The 24,363-nt window shown below is 45.5% G+C and overlaps 1 protein-coding gene across 40 annotated transcripts in view; it reads left to right on the forward strand.

Moving 5' to 3' along the window:
• The window catches only part of LOC142582290 (cytoplasmic dynein 1 intermediate chain 1-like), a 102,764-nt gene that overhangs the window by 381 nt on the left and 78,020 nt on the right, over positions 1–24,363 (forward strand). For 12 of the 40 annotated variants that reach the window (XM_075691800.1, XM_075691803.1, XM_075691804.1 and 9 more), the window contains exons 2-7: positions 110–194; positions 302–437; positions 1,085–1,191; positions 5,316–5,369; positions 22,423–22,446; positions 23,744–23,764. In XM_075691800.1, the coding sequence (XP_075547915.1) occupies positions 110–194; positions 302–437; positions 1,085–1,191; positions 5,316–5,369; positions 22,423–22,446; positions 23,744–23,764 (427 nt within the window). The remainder of the gene's footprint in view (positions 1–109; positions 195–301; positions 438–1,084; positions 1,192–5,315; positions 5,370–22,422; positions 22,447–23,743; positions 23,765–24,363) is intronic. The other 28 variants (XM_075691808.1, XM_075691820.1, XM_075691827.1 and 25 more) reach the window with 4 other exon arrangements.

Here is a 24,363-nt window from a genome sequence, read left to right on the forward strand (position 1 = left end):
GTGCTGGGCATCGGCATGATTGACATCTGCAGCTACCGCCGCCGCGCCTTCGCTTCTCTCCGTTGCCGCTCGGCTGTTGTTTCACACCAGGGACGATCTTGTTTCGCAGGTTGACGACGGGTCAAAATCGAGGTCGGACCATGCCATCGACCCTGATGAGTTGTTGTCATCGTTGGGGATAACGTTGACGCGAGGTGAGCTACTAGAATTCTTTCAATCGACACCTGTGTTCGCACGGGGCCGTCGCTACTGTGCTGCGCGCTCGTTGCGAGTCGGTGTGGTGGCTTGTTCCGCTTTCCAGATTTGAGCGTAAGCAGCGTGTCAACGCCTCCGACGGGCTCGCCGAACGCGAGCAGCACTGCCTCCAGCCTCGACCACCAGTCCCTACCGACGCAGCAAGAGCCTCAGCAGCAGCCGGCGCTGACCAAGGCTCAAAAGTGAGTCTCTTTCTTTCTTTTTTTTTTCCTTTTCTTAATTTGGGGTCAGTGCCAGTGACAGTACTTCGGATAACTTGCAAAGGTACTTTCATCACTGCAGAGCGCTAACGCATGTTTAGCAGCTCAAGGTCAGAAACTGCTTGTAAATCTCTCCATTTTAACAGTTGTACCGCCCACTTTTTTTTTTCTTCGTACTTAAAACCCTGTTCTTTTTGTCATCCTTTACACTAAGCATAGAAGTTCTCTTAGTGGCATCAGTGCCAGAAGTTTTGTGCTCTTGGGCATGTTATTTGATATACATATTATGTATACTATACGACATATTTCTGTAACATTATAATGTGTCCTATCTTTTCAAAGCTACATAGAAGGTTCCGGTGGGCTGATGAGTTCGTAAATTTCAGTAGCCCAAGGCACGCATCTCTTTGCATCTCTTTGCATCTCTTTTTCTTAGTGTGGGCTTGGTTGTTCTTAGCTACTTGTTCTTTTTTTTTTTTCTTATTGTCCATCTGTGACCTCTAGAACTGAGCTTTTCTCCAACTTAACATGCAGTCAGATGCATAATTTTATTGCATGAATGTTGTTCCACAAGAGAGGTCTTGCAACAATCCCTTCTTGGATGCATGTAAATATTTGCTTTTTGACAGGAAACCTAAACTGAGCATCTGCACGGTGCACCAGACCAACATACCACCCCGGGAGAATGTCACATACAACAAGCAGACGCAGACGGCCCCGTCAGGAGAAAGAGATGGTGAGTATTTGAATATTGTAATTCCTTTTGATGCTTGTTCACTCACGTTTCATTTACTTGCATTTTTAAATTCTTCATATCTCTCTCTCTCTCAACTTTTCCTTGCTTTGATCAATTTGGTTCTATGCAGCGGCTACTTATTTTCTTTTGTCAAGTCTATTCCTACAGCGCTGAACTACTAATCAGCCCTGGCTTACTTAAGCTCAAAACTTTATTTGTCCGCTTGTTTATCAGAAAATGCTAGAAAATGGTGCCACAAATAAATGCTTTTGTTACTTTAACCAAGGAGCCATCTCAATCTCTGCCACAGAAAATTGTCTCCATTCCTTTATTTGTTTTGGCACCACTTTTGCGCATCCTTACTTCATGCAAAACCGATCCAGCCATTCTTCTAGTGCTCCATCATACCTTTAGTACGCCCAGCTGCACTATGTTGGCACCTGAAAGTATGCTGTTCTCAGTCACAATACAGCAAACACCTGTGCAGTTTTTTGCATGCCTCCCATAGCTTGGCAAAGTCAGTTTGAAGTTTGGAGGGGCATATTTTTCTCTTCTTTTACCCTTTTACTTAATCGAGCCTAGACTGATATGTAAAGGTGCTTACTCATTTGTGGTTTAAATTTTCAGCTGAAGAACTTGATTTGATACCCTTTTGAGATTTGATGCTCTGTTACAGTTCACTTCCATTAATTTGATTTCAATAAGTATTTGTCTAATTGTCCGGTGGATTGAATTATAAGGAGGCCTGATAATTGTTCACATTGCTTGCCCATGATTAACAGTGGCTATCAGTGCCTGACAGGAAAAGCATGCCAACATAAATACATCTGCCTCATGCAAGAACACCTGTGCACTACCGAGTGCAGCTAGTCAGCTGTGCTCATAAGATACTTTAGACAAAAGCCTTGTCTTTCATTGTCATCAGCACCAATCATGCAGTCCCTCAGATGCATGTGGATGCTTGCTAAGTCTGAGCAAAGACTTCATTGTTGATATTCACCACACCCAACAAGGTACTGTCCACGATAGGTCAAAAATGAGTGCAGTGGGCTAAAAATAGCATCTGTCCACTTTCCATCTCATGGCTATTTTTGTCAATTTAAGCTCATTACTTTCCTTTGCCCCTTTCCCTCCCATGATTTTCTTTTTTCTCTTAGTCCAGGAACCTTCTCTGTCCTTGTTTGACTTGGTCTTCAGGAAGTAGTAATATTAATAATGCCACTTGAATCACTTCCTGCCCATGAATGAATGACTCCTTGTCTTTTTTTTCCTTGTCAACTTCTTGGAATTAAGTGAACGAGTGTGTTCTCGCTATGAATTCATGTTTCCCCTCTCCGATTCACTCTTGTTTGCAAACACGACATTTCACACATCACTAGCCGCTACAGTGTCACTTATTGGACTGTAAATGGCACACATGAATGAGGCCAAAGTATCCAATGCATTCTTTCCTTTTTTTTTTTCCTTTCACTCTCTCTTTCAATATAATGAAAGGCACAGCCGACTGAAATGTACTGCCACCAGTCAGGACCTTCCACCACAATAAGTGAGAAACCTAATTAACGGCTGTCTAAATTACAGAAGTTTACTGCACTGTTACTCTTTTGTGCCAATATCATGCATGGCCATTTCAGTTTGCCAAGTCTTGATAAGCATACTTGTCATGCTGATGTATTCAATTTCGCCATAAAAATTGTCAGACTCAAGGATGCTTAGATTATCAGCATGTCATGTCAAGCTGTGGGTTTAGATGTCGAGCTAGTTAACGGTCTTTCAAATTTAAGGCATAGGTCTTCAAAATATTTATCTGTCCACCTCTATAAGTTGCTCTAGTGCAGTTCCTGCTTTGTGTCCAGTATTCTTTCTGTACGTCTTGAGGTTTCACTGACGTTGTAGTGAGTTCAAGAAGTAGTTTGCACTGTATTGAAAGGGCTACACAGCGATCCAGTCCTAAAATTGAATGACGCCATACTGCCAGTGAAACAAGACCATAAGTTTTTAGGAGTAACCTTTGACACCAAACTTAACTTCCTAACTCACATAAAAGCACTAAAGATTAAAGCAAATAAAGCTCTAAATATCCTTAAAGTTTTGTCTCATAAGCACTGGGGTTCTGACCGAACGTGTATTTTACGTATTTACCGGTCTCTTGTACGTAGCCTTTTAGACTATGGCTCTGTGGTTTATGGCTCAGCCAGACAGTCCTGCATCCAACAACTTGATCTAGTACATAACCTTGGACTTCGACTGGGAAGTGGTGCCTACAGAACTTCATCTATTCAAAGTTTGTACGTTGAGTGCAGTGAACCCTCCTTACAGCAGCACAGAGCATTACTCACTTTTTCTTACATACTCAGAATTCAGTCATTACCGCAACACATATGCTACAACATCCTCACACAATGCAACTCATGCTTACACTATACAAATAAGCCAAACATGATTAGGCACCTTGTCCTGCAGTATGAGCAATACTGTCGGGATTATGACATTCCTCACGAAGTCCTCCAGATTGCCAAAAAACCACAACGGTTGCCCCCATGATATGATTTCACACAGTTATGCGACTGAACGTCAACACTTCTAAAGAAAAGAGACACCCCACACAAACAAATCATAGAAGAATTTCGTGCTCTTCAGGACAAATATCAAAATAACATGAAATATTACACTGATGGCTCTAAAAAGAAAACATTGGTGTGAGGGCCGTAACGGAAAATTGGGAAACAAGTATTCGATTACCACAACACGCCTCTGTTTTCACAGCTGAAGTTTACGCTATATGGGTTGTTAAAAAGATTATCACTGATAAACGCAAAAATGCAGTCATATACACTGATTCTTTAAGCACACTGAAGGCTCTAAATGGTGGCAGTTAACAAATAGAGGAGGTCAGTTCATTTCTGCTGGGTTCCAGGCCATGTTGGGATAGTGGGTAACAAAGCAGATTTGAATTGATGGCAGCGTACAAAGAGATAACAAACACAATGCTTCCATATAAAAATAGCATCCGTGCGATTAGAAAAGCCTTAACGGGAAAATGGCAACACGAATGGGACCGTTGCGCTGACAACAAGCTACATCTCACTAGACCCATAGCTTTCGAGTGGAAGTCACGTTATCATCAGGAGCGGTTCATCGAAGTAGTTTTATGCCGACTATGAAGTGGGCACACACAGCTCACACACAATTATTTACTTACGAAAGAAGACACACCAACATGCGAGAAATGTCAAGAGCCACTAACAGTTATGCACATATTACTGACATGTACACACACTGCAATACACAAACACTTTTGCACAAATTATATCAACTACACATACCTTTATACCCTGCTCTAATTTTAGGTGATGATGCACTAGCCCCATTATGTGACGTCCGTAAATTTCTAGACACTGGATTTTTACATAAAATATAGGTTATTAACAAAGCTTTTGCCTTCCTAAACTGGATTTTAAAACATCTTGTATTTGGTGCAGCATAGCCTTAGCTGCTTTTGCGCCGTTAAACCACATTTAACTAACTAACTATGTATAGAAAGGGGCACTAAGGTGTCTTTACGCGTGCCTTGGGCTACTGAAAAGCACCGTGTGAACCTAGTTGCTTTTTCTTTCTGTAATTGTTCCCACCAAAGTGCAGGTGTCATTTTTTTTCTCAATTACTTGGCAAAACGTAAACCCATTAGTAAAAATACTGGAAACAATGATGTTTGCATTGTGTCTGATCCTGTCAACTAAAATTGGTTTAAGGTTATTGTCATTTGTGCATTTTTGCTTTAAACATTAACTTACTGTGTTTATTGCAAGAAAAAATGCAAAGGAGCTCCAAATAAACTTTATTTGCTCTTGTGCCCCATAGTAGACATAGAAAACAACTTCTGCTACAGAAAACATGTAAAATGCATAAAACAGCTCCACTTTGTCATCTTAAGAAGCATGAAGCTTGGCCATTTAGTGTGCCAGCTGAATAAAGTTTGAGAGATGCAACACGATAGCAACCTTCAAGTGTGCCTAGCTTTGCTTGTACACTTTGTCCATTGTATGTGCCGTTGTAAACACCCACAAACTTTTCTCTGCTCTTTTCTTTCTTTCTTCCTCCCTTTTCTTAACTGCTGCCTGAAGGCTCTTTAACATCTTCTCCTAGAGAGCATGGAAATTTTTTCAAGACCCGGAAAGGTTTGTTCCTGCTGTAGCCTTTATTTTCACTCTAATCTGCCAGGTGCACTTAGCAATGGTTTAAAGCCTCTTGTTAACACCTTGTGCTTTCTCTACTGCAATCTGACCACATGCTGTCACGTCTGCATGGCAGTGCTGTTGAACCTCGATATAACGACGTAAATCTGAGATGCTTCTTGACAATGTCAGCATGTAATGAATACAGTAGAACCTCATTCATACGTTTTGGAAAAAAGCTAGAGAAAAAGCTTACTAACCGGGAAAAAGTATGATCCGGAGTAAGTAAAAAATTTTTGACAGACTCAACTATTGTTGACATCCACGTAATGCGAAGCGTTGCGCAGATCATTGCTGCACGAGACACCGACGCGCTTGGAACTGGTGGTTCTCTGGCAGCCCGAGGCGCGTTTTGTCTCTTCCTATGGCGTGGTGTTTAAGTTTAAGAGGGTGACTGGAAACCGAAACAAAATCAAGCTGGTGGGCGACGCTGGATGCCACCGAAGTAAAACAAATGTGATAACCACATCGCGCCACCTGCAGCAGGAAATGGCGGCGTGTTTATCGCCTATTAAAAGCATGCTCTACGCTTCCGACGGCACCACGCCTTGTGAAAATGATGGGCGACGACAGCTGTGGATGCCGTGTGTGACGACCCCGGAGAAGATTTGCTGGGACCGAAATGAGAAACTGAGTACGCACCGGCATTTTCACGTGAGACGGGTGGGCAAGGATTGTGGTCAAGCTGCCGTGGCAAGCACCTATAGACTGTTCTCGATCACGCGCGCCTCTTGCATTTTCTTGTTTACATGGGATCTAGCGGCCGAAAAATGTGTATCATACGACCGCAGTGTGGTGACGTACTGTACGTTGATGCCAAAAATCGTGTTTTGCGGGAATGTATAAACCGGTAAAAAAATTGCATAGCTCTATCGGGTCATTTTTGTGTTCTCGAGTGTGAACATTGGCGCCGTGAAAATGTATGTAACGGGAACACATCAACGAGGTTCTACTGTATATGCTAATGGCAAATATCAGATATAATGAAGGTTATCTTTGTGTCAGATGGAACTTCATTAAAACGAGGTTGGACTGTATGCTGCCAGCTTCTACCTTTCTTGTTGCACTTTTTGCTGCTTTTGTGCACATAGCTGAAGCCCTGAAATAGCATAGTTTACCATGGGATTATGGTTGGAATGTTGCAGCAGATTTCCAACAGGTGAATCTTTTCACACCAAGAGTGCTTAAACATAGTAATATAATATTTAGCAGTTGAACAAAAGTTGGATATGTAGTACCTTATTGGGTCAGTAGCAATAGCAGGTTTGCTGAGTTAGAAATAGCTGAAGGCAGCCACAGCCACTCTTTATCTTACAGTGAAGCATAAAAAAAAATTTCAGAAAAAATTTCAGGCAGCAGCCTCCCGAGTACTCACAGCCATGTCATACACGCCATTGTCTACAAAACCTGCATATTTCAAGAGTAGATCCCAAAGAAGCCATATACATACATCAACCAATATGTTAAAGGGGTCCTGAACCACCCCTCAAGCTAGGGGAAAAAGCACACTCTGCGGATAGCATATGCTGCTGTGAACATCTCAGCCAAATTTTGCACTCATGCACAGCTCTCACAAGTAGAGCGCGAAGTCGCCTTTTTCTCAAGCGTTCTTTTCAACAGAAGCCTTCTCTTCACTATTTTCGGGGCTGCCATATTTCTTCATATACAAGCACATTCCCATACATGGCTGCTATTGGATAATAGCTGATGTCAATCAAGAAGCATGAGTAGACTATCGCCTGCACATACTTGGCTGTGCTTGCCCATGCAGGGATGAAACATTGGCCACACTACTTGTTGGGGTGTCATAGCTGTCGGCTCTGGCTAATTTCAATTAGTCTAACGCTCAACTAGCCTCGAACTACGCGAAACTTGAACCCAGACCACATGCACACTATGCCTGCCATGCCTCGTAATGAATAGCGATTAGCAACTACAAGGGGTACGTGCCAGTGCATGCTCACTCCTGCCAATCCTGAGTAGACGTGCCTCATATTGAGTGCTACAAAGTACGCATACTGGATTTGGCTACTATCCATACAGGACAAAGCTTTTCTGCACCATGTAACATTGCCAGGCTGGAGCACACAAGCATGCACTCGAGGCCTGCTGTGGATTTGCAGTTGCGCATAGCCACACGTAGCTGCATCTGCTGTGTAATGTAGCTATGCAGCCGCTGTGGAGTTCCGTTGGGTGCCACTTGTCATAACACTGTAGGCAGGCTATCACCACTTGGCTTCTTCGATTTTCCACTTCTGGCTACCCGCGGGCTGCCAGAGCCAGTCAGAGCGTCTTCGTTTTTCTCGGGTTGCTCCGCCCACCGCGCTACGCACTTCTGCCGGGCGTTCGTTTTGCTCGCGCTGGATGGTTCTGGCTACCCGCGGGCTGCCAGAACCTGCCAGGACGATTTTGGTCTGGCTGCTCTCTGGAAGTTCTCTGGCTAGCAGACGACTAAAAGAGGCGATGGGCGCTCGCCGCCATCTTTACGGGGACTTCACGGATTGCAACGCGGGTGCTTGAGGACTTAAATTTACTTCGCTCAGCCAACTGTCTATGGTCATCTTCGGATTTCCTTACTTCTAGCATTATCCTTCTAGGTGCTAACGCACCGTTCCGCATCGCGAAGCGGTGTGATACGAGCCGTGGTGTACCGTTTGAAGCTTTTGTGTGCGTGTCCCCAGCTGATTGCTTCTTCACGACGTGCATGTTATCTGCATCGTGTTCCACGCAAGTTGTAGACGCTCATTCACACATTGCGGTACATTTTGGGTTCGTCTTTCTCTGGTGGCGTTCCTTTTCACACATCTCGCGTATGTATACTCCTTTCTCTGCAGTTAGCGAAGGCTTTGCAGCTAGCCCGTGTTTGCTCCGTCTCTCCGTCGTATGCTGTGGCAGCTCGAAACCGATATGTGTTCGAACTGCAGGCCGTTGATCTAAGAATACACTGATTGCACTCGGTACATTTAGACACACGTGCATTGGCTTATTGCTCTCATGATTGCGACCAATGTTGTTTTTCGTGTGAAATGTTTCGCTCGTCACAGGCGACGTGCATTTTCATGTGCCAGCCGCGTCTCCAGCTCCTTAAATGAGAAGCACCATCAGCCACAACAAACTTTGTGAAATTGAAGCCCAAGCAGGTCGGCGGGAAATTTTATGCGTATGAGCTAGACGTACCCGATAACCTGCTTTTTCATGTCTTGTGATGACACAACGCCAACTCATCAATGTCGCCGGTGGTCGACGTGATCGCTGCGAGCAGGGATCCTCCAGCTATCGCTTTCGAGTATACAATCACGATTTCGCGTCTTGTCATCCGCCGCGTAGGAGGCCGTATGTTGCGCTGCGCAATTAAGCGAGGTTGGCCGAGTACGCGTCCTGCGCCGAGTTTCGCGCGAAAGTGATCGTATCCCTGAATGCAACAATATATTTTCAAGCTGGCAACGCATAAATGGGCCGACTACGCCGAGCGCGCGCCGGCCTCGACAGGCGCTGCCATGCTGCTAGCATGTTTACATTGGGCCAGCTGTACCGGCGTTCGATTTTGCTAACTTCGGGCAGGTTCGGGTTGTCTTGGGATCCCAGCCCATGTGACTTCCTGTCAGAACCGGAACTAGCTGGCTGCCATCTGGCTGCCAGCGGGCTGCCAGAACTCCGAAAATCGAAGAGGCCCACTGGTGATCTCCCGCTCTTTCAGAATGGAAAACATTGAGGGCGAACGGGAAAGGTACAGTAGAACATCATTGATACCCAGAGAGTTTCATACAATAATTACTAGCGGGAACTCTGGCACTACAATTGTTCAGCCGCCATAGGAATGATGGTTAGTACATGTATTTGTCTGATCTTCGTGCTTGTGTCTTCAGACGTTCTTATGGGTTTGTTTATTGCCAATAATGTAGTTCGTTGGCCTAAATTTCAAAGCAATTTATACTTTCTTTTAATGCAAAAGGCAATAGGGTTCTGCGAACACGCATAATCACTGCTAATTGTAGCGGTTCTACTTATTCATGCATCTGTGGCATAATGGTTTTTATATTGGGCTGCTGTGTTAAAAGTCTTGTGTTCGAATCATGTCGACAGACAGTGCTGATAATGTTTTTTTTTATTATTGCTAATGCCGTACTTTCTTGAAAATTATGAGTTTGCAAAGCCACGAAGCCGCTTAAAACCAGAAGGACAATGTTTAGGCAAATCCATGTACAACACCCCGCAGTGGCATCTGCGCCAGCAGGTGCTTAGTGCATTGCAACACCATGCACCCAAGCACATGGGGGTTGGCCCCTGCCGCATGTAGCCGTGCGCAGCTTAGCCATGTCCAGGGAAAAGGGGATCCTGGGGGTTGAGCCCAAGCCGGGTGTTTGCACCTTTACAACCCCTCTGTGGAGGCAGCATGCCCCTTTGGCCTCGACTTCATGTAGGCAGCACCCCTGGACTGGCGTAGTTGCCTTTTCCTGTCTCTCTCCCCCTCCAACCTTCTTCTTTCTCTCACTTTCCATCTCTCCTGTCTTCTCCTGGCTTCCCCTTACCTCCAATTTTTTTAGGCAGTAAGAGTTAACCTCGTGTGGGATAGCCAACCTTGTTATAACAGGTTTGATTATAGTGACTGTGTACAGCTGGTGCTGGCAGGCCTTGTTTGAACACAAATCCTGTCACGTACCCGTGTTGGGCTCCATAGTGGGTGGCTGTCACCGCTGCCCAAAACTCCATATTACTAATGGAAAGCTCTTCTCCCATTCCCTGATCGCCCTCAGAAATGAGGGCACACCGAATATGTTAAATTTTTTGGCAACAGATTGTAAAACATCCTCAATTCCATGTCATCCATTCTGATAAACTGAAAAGACCATGAGAATGATTTCACCTTTCCTTGTGTCAAAATGTCTCGCTGAAGCCCTTCGCATAGGCTACAAGGCATCGAAGATGGCTAGTGGAGATCTTTCAAAACTCCGCAATGCAAAACAACACGAATAGCTTCCTAACCTAGTGTCATTTGGGGAAATCTCAGTGACGATATCCCCACACTGAACTCTGAACTCCAGCTGTGGTGTTGTCTTTAATGATGGCCTAATGGAGCTGACAGAAGCTGAACTGTTGGAAGGCTGGAACAAGCAAGATGGGATCAATGTTAAGTGAAGTATGCTAAGGCGTGATGGCTAGGAGATCAAAACAAAGCACCTAATACTTTTGGCTCAAGCATCCTGCCCAAGACAAGGCAGACCATGTTCCAGATGTCAGACCATGTTCCAAGCCCTCTTCAATGCTTAAAATGCCAGCTTTTCGGCCACAGTTGCCAGAACTGCTGAGACCAACAGACACGTGCTAAATGTAGTGCCGGTGACCATGCCGCTGAAACTTGCGCAAAGTGCTCCACACTGCGCGAGCTGTGATGGCGAGCATGCTGCGTACTCACTGTTGTGCCCATTGTGGAAAAAAAAAAGGAATTGTGGCTATCAATGTAAAAGAAAATATTCAATTCAAGGAGGCACGCAGGCGGGTGTCATACCTGCCGAAGGACAGCTTTGCTGATGTGATGTGCCAGGGGGCAGCGACACAACGGCTTCCGGTGACTGTCCGGCCCACACGGTGTGAGCCGCCAGTGATGTCTTCCCCCTCCTTGGCGGCTGCAGCTAGCGCTGCTCCGCCACCCCAGCAGAAGGGCCATCAACCTCTGGGATGGTGGCCTCAAAGGTCTCGTCTGCCGAGACGAGGCTTTCACATCAAACACAGCACTCGCAAAAGCGTGTGTCCAGCACCTCGCCAGAGGCAATGGACACAACAACCAGCCGGACGGCGGCACCAGCACTTAAAGGGCCCCCACCAGGCCCCATCGTAAATTTTGTTTATAAAGTGGAAGTTGCTACGTGTCCTCTGCGGAGCGTTCTGCCGCAAAAATGTTTCAAATCTGCTCATTAATAGCCGAGATAGAAATATTTCAGTGCCGCAAACCCATGATTTCAGCAGGCGGGCTCCACTGCCAAGCAAGATGCTCTCTCCAGTCACCCCGTCTAGCCTCCACAAGTGAAATTCCTTCCCTGCGTTCTCCCATACCGGACTTCGATGATCGCATGATGCATACATCATTTTTTTTTCTCCTCGCTTTTTTTTTTCTTTCCGCTACGTGCTTTCGCTGACGGTGCCACATGCGAGCTGTTGTCTTGCAGCGCACGATTTTGCACGCTGTGCACAAGGAAACATGACAAGCAATATAATTCAGTGCTACACGAATACTGAGGCAGAACAAACAGATTGCAGAGCATGATCACGCGCTGAAACACGGTAGAAAATGGCATTGTTTTGGTACCTGCGCACGTGACTGCACGGCTGTGGAAACAAGCAGATGAAGCAGAAGTACCTGTCTCTTGCTTCGGTGCGAAGTAAAGCAAAAAACATGCAGACATGCCATTTGTGTGTTTTATTATTTCTCTAAACTTCAATTCAAGCAATAGACCGCACAGATAACAGATGTTGTCTTGAATAATTCTTGAAGTCACATGTTGCCACGAGCGACATCACACTGCGGACACCAGTACGTAGACGCAGGCACACGAGTACGTTATCCTCCGTCTTGGAGCGCGGCGGCCACGAGAAGAAGGGAAAACGGCGTTCGGTTTCAAATTTCAGATCTTTCCGCGGCGTGTAGTGATGTAATACTTTGCAGACACAATCGTTATCATGCAATGTATGCTCTGCGCTTGTCAGCTCAAAATGGCCAGACCTGGTGAGGGGCCCTTTAAGGAGCGGCGAGATTCTCGCGATCGCTCTAAAAAAGACAAACCTCACGCCACTGCGCCTGGAAAGAGCTTGTGAGCTAATCTTCATCTCTTAAGCACACAGCACAAATACTTTCCTCATTATGGAGACATTAATACTACATTGGAATGTTAGAGAAGTCATTCATAACCTCGATGATATTAGGGAACTCCTACACAAACATAATTTGAAGTTGCTGTGTGTTCAAGAGACACATCTGAAACCTGCAAACACTGATTCTTCGTAATTATACCATCTTACGAAAAGACTGTGATGAGGTTAACTACTCTGGCGGTGTAGCAATAATACTAGTCTGTAGCTTGCAGACACGTCACCCTTCGGATGCCCCTTGAGACAGTGTCAGTTTGGGCCCTTCTTTTTATTAAATTGGCCACTGTACCAAACCACCATCTTGAAAAAAAAAAAGACTTTATAACCTCATTGATCAGCTTCCCAAGCTTTACATACTCGTGGAAGATTTGAACGCTCGCAACACGATGTGGGGAGACTCGTGATGCCACGTGAGAGGTCAACTCATTGAAAACTTTCTTGTAAACTTCGGTGTGTGCCTCTTCAATAAGAAGGAACCAACATATTATAAACCCCATCATAATTCATACTCGTCAGTGCACCTGTTGATTGGCTCCGCTTCTATTAGAATGGTGTGTAATTAAAAATTCATTCATAAGTGATCACTTCCCAGTAATGCTAAACTTATGTTGAATTCCAATGGTAGAGTCGGAGCAGCCGATGGACTCCGCGAGCGAGCACTCGACTCTGGCGTAGAGCAACGCCGCCAGAATACGCGAGTGGAACACAGCAAGGCGGAAGCGGAACTTGTATCGCCGAGTTGCCCAGGATACCTTGCGTGTTGTCACTTCCTTCCGCTGGTTGCTCCCAGCACTGCCGCACTGGTCACTTGTCTCTTCAGCGCCATTCACCTGTCGTTTTTTTGAAAGTGCGGAACGGATATCTCTCCAAGCGTGCAGCAGCTTTTGCCTCCCCGTGAGTCGTTACCGGTGGCGTCTCCCAGCAGACAAACGTGGTAAAGGAAATACGTCACACAGAGTTCCGGTCCACTCCGGGCCGATTTTGGCGGGGCATCTTTTTCTGCTCCACGGAGTGACTCCCGCTCTGAATCCACTCCGACTCTCTCATTGGAGCACCTTACTCCCGCCCTCACTCTGTCATTGGAACAAACTTGCTCCGAAACGAGCAGAAAAACTTGCTCCGACTCCGCCATTCGAATTCAACATTAGTAACCCAACATGACTCCCCTCCGCATGTCCCTCACTGGAAACTGGCCTCAGCTGACTGGGAATGTTTTAAGGAATCTGCCGGCTTATCATGAGATTTCATAAATAATTTTGTTATAGATCATGCTGTATCATACTTCACTGCTTTTGTCATTGATGCCGCTGAAAAGTTCATTCCTCAAACAAGTGGCACCTTATTCAAAATAGAGGTCCCCTGGTGGGATGACGATTGCAGACAGGCATGAAGGAGACAAAATAAAGCTTGGGGCAAACTACATGAATGTCCTATGGCTGAATACCTAATAGAATTTAAACATGTTAAATCCCAGGGAAGAAGGACACGACACAGGCGAAGAGGGAAAGCTGGCAGAGGTTTCTCTCAGGTATAAATTCATATACTCAAGAGGCTAAAGTACGGGACGGGCTAAGAAGACTAAAGGACAAGAAATTCATCTGTTGCCCCTAGTAAAAATGAAGTGAACAGCTTGGATGACCAAGCTGATGCTCTTGGCGAACACTTTGAGTGCATTTCCAGTTCTAGTCATTATTCCAAGGCATTCCTAAAGCACAAACAAATAGAACGCAAGGCCATCGACCGCGAATGCGGACAGAACCTGCCTGTAGGATTGCTGAGTTGAGAGCCTCCTTGACTGCATGTCAGAGCTTGGCACCTGGACCTGACAGGATCATGTACAACATGATTAGATGCCTCTGCAGTGATACTGAAATAATGCTACTCACACTTTTTAATGCTATATGGGCTGCCGGGTACCTTCCTACTGTATTGGAAGAATCTCTTGTTCCGATTCTGAAACAAGGCTAAGACCGCACTTTAGTAACAAGTTACCACCCAATCGCCCTCACAGGTTGTATTTGGAAACTTTTTGAAAAAATTATAAACTGTTGCCTTTAACGCCTCCTTGAGGAAACAAAATTCTTTATCCATATCATTCCCGCTTTAGGGAACGACAGTCTACAACCGACCATCTCGTGCGTATTGTAGCAAACATTCGTGATGCCTTCATACAAAAACAATCCTTCTTATCCGTGTTTCTCGATATGGAAAAGGCGTACGATATAACTTGGCATTACGGAATCATGCACAACCTGTCGGTGTTGGACATCTGTGGCAATGTGTTAAACATTATAGAAAGCCACCTACACAAGGGCACCTTCTGGTTGAAAATAGTTAATGCACGGTCGCATGCATTCATACATGAAACTGGGGTACCTCGGGGAGGCACGCTCAGCTGCACGCTCTTTCTCATTAAGATGAACGTGCTTCGTGCGTCATTACTACCAGCTATTTTTTATTCCGTCTATGTAGACAGCATACAAATAGGTTTCAAATCCTGCAACCTTACAGTGTGTGAGAGACAAGTACAACAGTTCTTGAACAAAGTGTCTAAGTGGGCAGACGAAAACGGGTTCAAGGTAAACCTGCACAAAAGTTCTTGTGTTCTTTTCACCAAGAAGAAAGGTCTTGTTGTAAATCCCACTATCGAAATGTATGGGTAACAAATACCTGTGAACAAAGAGCACAAATTTTTAGGCATCATACTTGACTCTAAACTTACTTTCATTTCATACATAAGATATCTCAAAGTGAAATGCCTAAAAACATTGAACTTACTGAAAATTTTATCTCACACATCCTGGGGCAGTGACAGGAAGTGTTTAATAAATCTCCACAAGAGCCTAATTCGATCATGATTGGGCTATGGTGCTGTGGTATATCACTCTGCTGCCCTGAGTGCGCTGAAGATGCTAGATCTCGTTTACCATCTAAGTATCCACCTGGCCAGTGGCGCATTCAGAACAAGCCCTTTCGAAAGTTTATATGTAGAATCAAATGAGTGGTCACTCCATCTGCAGAGAATATATATCAGCGCCACCTATTTTTTTTAAGGTGCACTCTCTTGTGAACATACATGTTCTATAACTGTTAACAACTTGACGTGTACAGCACTTTTTCGTAATCGACCCTCTGTGAGACTACCTTTCTCACTTTGTGTGAGAGAACTTAGTGAAGAAATGGATGTCCCACTTCTCGAACATCGCCTAATGACTCCAACTAAGCTGTTACCACCCTGCGTGTGGCAGGTGATAGAATGTGATCTATCCTCTGTAGAGGTCACAAAGCACGCTCTCAAGCTCGAAATTGCAATGCATTTCTGTGAACCTCAATCAAAGTACTCTTGTTCTGAATTCTACTCCAACACATCAAAGTCACATGCTGGTATATCTTACGCGGCTGTTCGTCCCTCTTTTTCCAAATCTGATGTATTGAACCCCCTAACAAGTGTCTTCACTGTAAAAGCCTATGAGTATTGTCTGCGGTAAAACATATAAGAGAACATATATCAGCTTCACCTATTTTCTCAAAGTGCACTCTATCAGGAACATCCATGTTCTATAACAGTTAACCCTTTGAGGGTCGAATTATTTTGAAAAAAATTTTCCCAGGTGGTTAGATTACTTTATTGCAAATCTTGAATGTCCAAAATGTATAAAGTTGGGAATAAATAGTAAAAAAAAAAAATTAGGAACAGCATTTTGGTGTCGGCATCACTCAGAACTGCGAAATGTTCAATAGTATTTCAGAGTGTGGTACTCCTTGAAACACGGCTCTACGCACAGCGCCTTATCGCAGTCTGCACACCTAAAATGCGTGTCTGTTCTCCTCTTGGAGCGACAAGTTGTGTTGGCACACACATGACATCTCTGCGTGCGGCTGCCTTGGGCAGAGGTCTGAGGCACCCTCTCTCGTAAGTGCGTTGCCACAGAGAGCGAGAATACCTCGTGAGTGGTGGTGATAAACAAGCTAAGCGCAAATCAAGATAGAAATCAACTTCCGCCGCCTCTGCGAGAGCGCGCCGACAAAGAGAAAAATCATGTTTCGTACGCCTCCGTTGCGATCACGCGGCAGAACTGAAACCAGCAAAGTGCGTTGCCGCTGAGAGCGAGAATACCTCGTGAGAGGGGGTGATAAACAAGCTAAGAGCAGCGCCAATCAAGATAGCAATCAAGTTCCACCGCCCTGCAAGAGAGTGCCGACAAAGAGAAAAATGACGTTTCGGGCGCCTCCGTTGCAATCACGCGGCAAAACCGAAACCGCAAAAAGGGTGTTGCCACAGTCTGCGCGATGCGCTGAAGCTAGAAATTAGTTCTGTTTATCTCCCTAAGAAGGTAGCACAAATTTCAAACGCTTCTTGTAAGTCCTAAGAGGTGGCAGCACCTCCCAGTGAGCACGCATCGTCATTATGGCGCGAAATTTCAAACGGAGGGTCGAAACCGTACCCGTACGGCAAAAACCTTGCGGGACAGAAAACCACCATCGTACATGTACGGCAAAAACCTTAAAAGGGTTAATGACTTGACGTGTGCAGCGCTTTTTCGTAATCTACCCTCTATGAGACTACCTTTGTTATTGTGTGCGAGAGAACTTGGCGAAGAAATGGATGTTCAGCTTCTCAAGCATCGCCTAATGACTCCAGCTAAGCTGTTACCATCCTTGGCGTGGCAGGTGATAGAATGTGATATATCCTTTGTAGAAGTTACAAAGCGCACTGTCGAGCTCGAAATCACAATGCATTTCCATGAACTTCAATCGAAGTATTTTTGCTCTGAATTCTGCACTGACGCGTCAGTCACATGCTGGTGTATCGTACGTGGCTATTGGTCCCTCTTTTTCCAAATATGATGTATTAAACCCCCTAACAAGTATCTTCACTGCAGAAGCCTATGCAGTACTGTCTGCAGTAACACATATAAAGAAATTAAAACTTGAAAAAGCAATAATATTCACGGACTCGTTAAGTCTTGTAAAAGCGGTAATATCTTTACAAAAGCATAAAGATACTCTTTTTATTCCTCTTTTAATTGAACTTTACTCGCTCTTGTGCACCATTTATTTATCTCATAGACATGTAGTAATATGCTAGGTTCCTGGCAACAGAGGAATCGAGGGTAATGTACTTACTAACAAAATTGCCAGATCAATAGCATCACAAGGTATTAATCGTTCTGTGGCTGCCTTTGCTTCAGATCTGATACCTTTCATATGAAACAAACTGCGAAGCCACTGGCAACACTTGTGGGATGCTGAAACCAGCAATAAACTTCGTTATTAAGCCAAAATTAGGCTTCTGGCCCTCAACTATAAAAACACGAACAGATGTCCTATTGTGTCATCTCAGAATAGGACACACATATGGCATGCACTACTTTCTGGTAAAGAGCCTCCAACCTGTGGTTGATGGGGTGAGAGGTTGACTGTCCTGCATGTCTTCCTGGATTGTGGGGAAGCCGAAAGAGAAAGGAAGAAACATTTTCCTCTCACATACCACTATTATGTCTCTCTTCATCCGTCTATGTTTCTTGGTAATTAACCACTTTTTGACACCAAAGCAGTCCTCGCTTTCTTGAATGGTGTTGTCCTACATGCTATAAGCCCAATAAATTCATAGCACATCCTCTCTCCAGAGGACGCCGCTGTGATAGTTTCGTATAGCACATGCCTCCAGGCCCTTGTGTGTCAAGGGCACCATTTAGGTAGTAGTGCTTCTTGCCAATTCTCGCATCTGACATATCTTGTACATCGTTTCATTCTTTCACGATGCATTCTCCATGTTCATAGTACACCACAGTAGTTATTGCCATAATCTTATTACATCTAGATTTTACGCACTTTGCAGCGACTAACTTTAGGTCCCTTTACAGCCATGTCTTATCTGCTTCTTAGAATTCATTGCTCCATTGCGAACTCACTAACACTGGCATGGCGCTCTTTGGCAATATCTGGCCCTTGCACCACTAAACAACACATTAATTCATTCCATGTACAAACCAGCATTCTCATACTGGCTGAATCTCCCTGCTTGCAGCTACCATAGACACTAGCATCACAGTTAGCTCTAATAATTGTATGAAACTCTATGATTGTTACGATCCCGTTTCACATGATTTCCCGACGCCAATGTTCATGATCAAAAACACAAAAAATGACCAAATACAGTTATGCTTCTCTTTTGCTGGTTGATATGTGCATGGAAAACACCATCTTTCTGCACTAAGGTTGAGTAAATCGATAAACTGTGTGGCGTTCTCCGTACTCTTGGGACAAAGGAACGACAGTACAGTAGTGCAAACAATCACAAGGGCATTTATTGCACCTTTCATAGATCAATGCCTGCTAGCCGAGTTGCTATCCACAAAACATGCCGATGGGCGCGCGACAAATCTAGAAGTCCGATTCACCGCGACCGGAAAACGAGCGAATATGTTCGCCCCATGCTGGATCCCAACGCCTGGTCATTCGCGTGTACGGTCACGCAGACGGTGGCGCGTTCCAAGGCGGCCACACGAGGCGGCCTCGCAGAAGCATGGGTCGGCGGCGCGCGGGATGTCCACGCTGCTCGCCGACCCGCCGGGAAAGAGACAGCCCGTCCTCCCCCTGCGCCCCCAAGTAACCCTGCCGTGAGGCGGCGTTAGCAACGCAACACTCGCGCCATCTCTCGCACTGCGCCCCAACCACATCGACCGCCGCGGGCATCACGCAGGCCACGCGGCGAAGCCGGATTACGGGAGACGCGCCATGCGGGAAAAACATATCAGGGGACGCGCGAGAGTCGCGCATCCCCACATCCCCCAACCTTAAATCACTTCTTATTCCGGCGAAACATGTGACACGGTCTAACATTAACCCATGCTAACCCGTGCTTCGCGAACAAGATAGAACATGCAACAGAGGACGCGCCGAAGAAATGTCCACACGCTGTCCATAACATGCGAGCCGACATTGTCCCTGGGTACGCCGCTGGCGTCCGCCGGTCACAGCAGCAGCTTTGCGACTCGACGGCACGATCCCAGGCCAGGACTCCGGAGACGACGCAGTAGTCAGTACGAGCAAGCGTCGCTCGCGCCGACGCGCCCTGCTGGCAAGACCCGCCGTAGCTGTCGGTGACCGCCGGCTCTTTTGTCCGCCGCCGAGGGTTGTGAGCTGGATACAGGAGGCCGCCGAAGTCGCCGCGCCGAACTGGCCACAGCATCACCATCGCCCAGGGTGGCTCGATCGTAGTCCGGGGCAGCAGCGCAGGCGATGTGCAGGTTACAACAAACCAGGGGTGACTCCAATCACGCTGCGTACACTTAACACACTCGGCAAACACTAAAGTAGTGCAAGGGAGAGGAATTATGCATGCGCATCGCCCACGTGGTACGATGTTCAACTCAGCTAGCAAAAGATCGGGCAGCTACTCAGATGCTAAGTTCACGTGAACGAAGCTCGCTTTCTTGAGTCGAACGAGTAATTTCAATTCGTGCGAGGCTAACTAGAATGAGGGAAGCAACTTGCAACACCTCAACGCCACGGTCCACCAGGTTGTGTCCCTCCACGTGCGACAGGCAGCTTCGTAAAGCCTTAGGCCTAAAGCGTTGCTACCCTGACAACAACCGGCATCCAAAAACAACACCCAAAATGAGCGCAAAACAGGCAGCCGCGAGGAGACGTCAGCACTGTGAGGTGGTCCTACTCCGCTCGGTGCACACAGCATCCAAGTTGACGGCGCCCACCGTCCTAGACGGTGTCGGAGCGCCCGGTGCCAGGCCGCAATACCAGTCAGCCCGTAGTGGCACCCGTGGCCCGCGGCCACCCGGCTCCCAGAGCCGCGACTTCATCCGAGTCAAAGAGATAGAAGAAGCTATTTACATAAGAAATTCGGACCACCCACGAGGCTTCCGTACTCACTCGCTTCACGCTTGCCACTGCTCCGCGGGCGCTCAGCCTCGCTCTCCCAGGATGCAGACCACGTGGCTCTCGTACTGACGAATGTCATTAAAAAAAAAACACTTGCGAAAAGGCTTAGCATGTTGACATGTTCAAACACACTACAGCCACCATCACCTCGCTCAAGAAAGCACGCCGCCGACGATAGCAATCAAAATTCACGCTAGGCCTACGCTTCGGTTCAAACAAAGATCTCGAACGAAGCAAACTGTTAAATCTATCGTCCGATGTCCCAAGAGCCCCACGTTGGGCAGCCAGATGTGGCGTTCTCCTCCGTACTCTTGGGACAAAGGAACGACAGTACAGTAGTGCAAACAATCACAAGGGCATTTATTGCACCTTTCATAGATCAATGCCTGCTAGCCGAGTTGCTATCCACAAAACATGCCGATGGGCGCGCGACAAATCTAGAAGTCCGACTCACCGCGACCGGAAAACGAGCGAATATGTTCACCCCATGCTGGATCCCAACGCCTGGTTATTCGCGTGTACGGTCACGCGGACGGTGGCGCGTTCCAAGGCGGCCACGCGAGGCGGTCTCGCAGAAGCATGGGTCGGCGGCGCGCGGGATGTCCACGCTGCTCGCCGACCCGCCGGGAAAGAGACAGCCCGTCCTCCCCCTGCGCCCCCAAGTAACCCTGCCGTGAGGCGGCGTTAGCAACGCAACACTCGCGCCATCTCTCGCACTGTGCCCCAACCACATCGACCGCCGCGGGCATCACGCAGGCCACGCGGCGAAGCCGGATTACAGGAGACGCGCCATGCGGGAAAAACATATCAGGGGACGCGCGAGAGTCGTGCATCCCCACAACTGCTATTGTGTAATTTGTTTTTCGGCCACTAGATCGCCTGTAAACAAAAAAAGGTGCACACGATCGCGAACAGTAGCCATTCACTCAGCAGCTTCCCCACAGTACTCGCCTGCTCATGTCACGCGAAAACGCCGACGCGCACTCAATTTCCTGTTCCAGTGCCAGTAAATCTTTTTTACCAGTCCTCGCATACTACATTCACAGCTATCAACACCAACCCTGTTGCAGTAAGCAAGTTCACCTATCGGTCTCACAGCGTGCATGGCGTAATGCCATTGGAAGCATATTGCACGCTTTTGAATAGTGTTTCATTTCCTATCCTTAAAGACCCCTTTCGGGGTAGGGGTAGACATAAGGGGTAGGGTAACATATTGTCACGTGTCTTTAAAAAGGACTGGCTACGACTGGCTTCTGAAAAGCAGCAGCGATGGGACCAGGCTATCAAGCGGGCCAGTTGCGAACGTCGAAGGGCAGGTTATTTATTACTGCTCGCCTAGTGGTAAAAGAGCTTATCCTACAGGAAATTGCTGTAAAACAGCAAATGACAGCTTTTGAAATGCAGGCAACAAATTTTTCTGATAAAAATAAAAATTCTTTTATGCTGTGGATGTCATTCACACAGCAATGTGAGGATAGGAGAAGCAAACTTGACAATGCGCACTTTTAACAATTTATGAAAGTCTAACGGATTAATGTCTTTGTCAGTGCTCAAGCAAAATGTTCCGAAAAAAAAAATATTCTAAGCTTCCAAATAACAAATCGGGTAGTCACTATTTGTAAATGCAAATATTTTTTGAATACTTTTCTAATCTTTCAAAACATCAAGCACGCCCAGATAAACTTAAAATAGGAGCAAAAGCACAGTAATTTTTCACCCCCGCAGGCATGAAAACTTGCATAGTGGAGAAGACTGCGTCACTTAGGTAGCAATAGTTTACAGACTGTACAATGATCATTCACACTCTTTGAAGAGCCCTGTGCATGCAAAAAAACTACTTGTTTGTTTCTGATGCTCCATTTGTGCTTACCATAAACAATGGTTCATAACATACTATGTAATGACAGAAATGTGCTAACTTCAAGACTATTGGGATGTGAACATCGTTTTATATTATTAGTGATAGCAGGTCTTCATTATTCTAAAACTGTTAAGAATATATTCAATATTCAATTGGCTTCTGGCGCTATTTGATTTCGTATTTGATTAAGTCTCAAAAATCACTATTAACACACGCGTATTCGTGAGGTTAAAGAGAGAGAAATATGAGTAAGCATAGGGGCATGGCATATATTTTAGGTTGCTTTGACTTTTATTTGGCATTCGCTATCACTTTTTGCTTAATTTGCACTCGTTGGGATTTTTTTCTTTCTTTCTTTTTTGTTCACAGCATCAGAGCCAGCTGGAAAATCCGGTATGAGTGCAACTTTTTTTTTTTCCTGTCTAATTGCTCACCAGCATCATTTTGTTTCTGCGGAGGTGGAGGTCATTTGTGGCTAGTTTTGACCATGTGTTGGAAAAACAAGCAAATTATATTTTTCTGATGTAATATGCACTTTCGTTCATTTTACTTCTTACTTCAGAAACAAATGAATGTAAGTTTAGTGGCATCATATTACAAACCAAGTTGGTACACTTGCCTGGCATACAGTTATAGAACGAAAAAAAAAACTTTTTCTGGCTGAGTATTTCTTTTTTTTTACTTTTTACAATTTTTGCTATGTCTTTCCAATGCATTTGCAAAAAATATTCTTTTGAAAGGAATCGTGTTTGCATGCTATGTCTGGCATCTGGGCCCCTTTGCATGTATTAACTTTTGAGCACGAAGGGTGTGAAAATTTTTTTTTGTTCAACTGCCTTTTGTTTCTTGTCTTGAGTTTTATATTGGATTTTAGTGTATTTTCATCACTCAATCTCGCATTGCATATTGAAACACCTGCTGCACTTCCTCTTCATTTACAGTCTTTTACTCCAACCTTATAATTGCACTCTGTGGTTAATGCATTTGGGATAGTGCAGGAAAAACGCTTCTAAGTACATGTTATCCAAATTTTCAGAGAGAATGGCTTTCACGTCATGATGGTTGGAGGCGAGTGTGCATGCTTTGAATCTTGCGCATTTTGTTGTAAGGTGTGGTACAAACTTCATTGTATTAGTTTCTATAATATAGTCTCATGTTCTGGGAGGCACCGGTAATGCAGAGAAGTTCTGAGCTCTCAGGTATACTTGATTGGAGCTTCCTTCCCTTTTGTGCACAGTGATTAAGAGTGCATTCATTCTCTGTAGCACGGTGTAGTTCCCAATATCTTTTGCAAATATTGTTTGTATAAAAGAAGGTTAGCCTGACTGTGTGCCACGTTGGAGCAAATACTATAGTGCTGATACCTGGGGCTGAATCCTGAATTGATTGATTTCAAGGATACTTCTATGTCGCATATGGCACAATGCCTCATTCGATCAGGGAGCATTCAGGCTGGAGGCTTAGCCAATCAGTGTTCACTGTAAGGGATATTCCCAAAGACAGTCGAGCTACAATGCGACCCCTGTTCAGAAATTTTCTGAATCTGCACTGGTTTGTGTGGTATATCAGCTTTGTTGCAGTTAACAGGTCAGTTAAACTCTTATCTGCTCACCAGGTATTGGCATTTGATGTGTGGTCATTGGAATAACAGTGTGATATTTTCTTTCTTTCCCTACCTTTCTATCCAAAGCCCACCCACTGGATTACTACGGTAAGTCTTGCATCAGCCTAAACCAATCCTTGTCTTTTCTTGGGTTTGCTGCGTCCTGTGATTGTCATGCTGAGAGGTTAGAGAAAGAAATCCCACTTGCAGAAAACTCGGTCCCTCCTGCCTGCAAACAGTGCCATGGCAAATGATTGGTGTTGCCACATTTCATTTCCGCTCAGTATGCACAGGCAGGCATGGGCTGATTTTCTCAGTCCATAATGTATACTGGAAACTGAACTGTTTTTGCAGAGCTGCATTGTTTAATTTGGGCAGCTTATAAGCCATTACTGCAGTGCTGCCTTCTGTACCGCCCTCCCTAAGGCGTTCTTTCTATTGTTCTTTTTCTTTTTTTCAAGGGCTTGACTTAGCCAGTTGATATGGCATGAGAAGGATTACAATGCATTACAAAGACATCAACGGCTGGGTGTAGCAGGTTTTGGTAACTTTCTGTGCACAATAACAGCCCCACTATACCAGGATGTTTACAGTCAAGGAAAATCTAATTTCCAGGGAGTTTGTCAATTCTAAAAAATTCTGGAGAGAAACATCTCACCTCGGTTGCTCTGAATCAGGGAAATTGTTGCCCATAGTGGTTATGGCAA

Source organism: Dermacentor variabilis, chromosome 5 (assembly GCF_050947875.1).
Source record: "Dermacentor variabilis isolate Ectoservices chromosome 5, ASM5094787v1, whole genome shotgun sequence".
NCBI lineage: Eukaryota > Metazoa > Arthropoda > Arachnida > Ixodida > Ixodidae > Dermacentor > Dermacentor variabilis.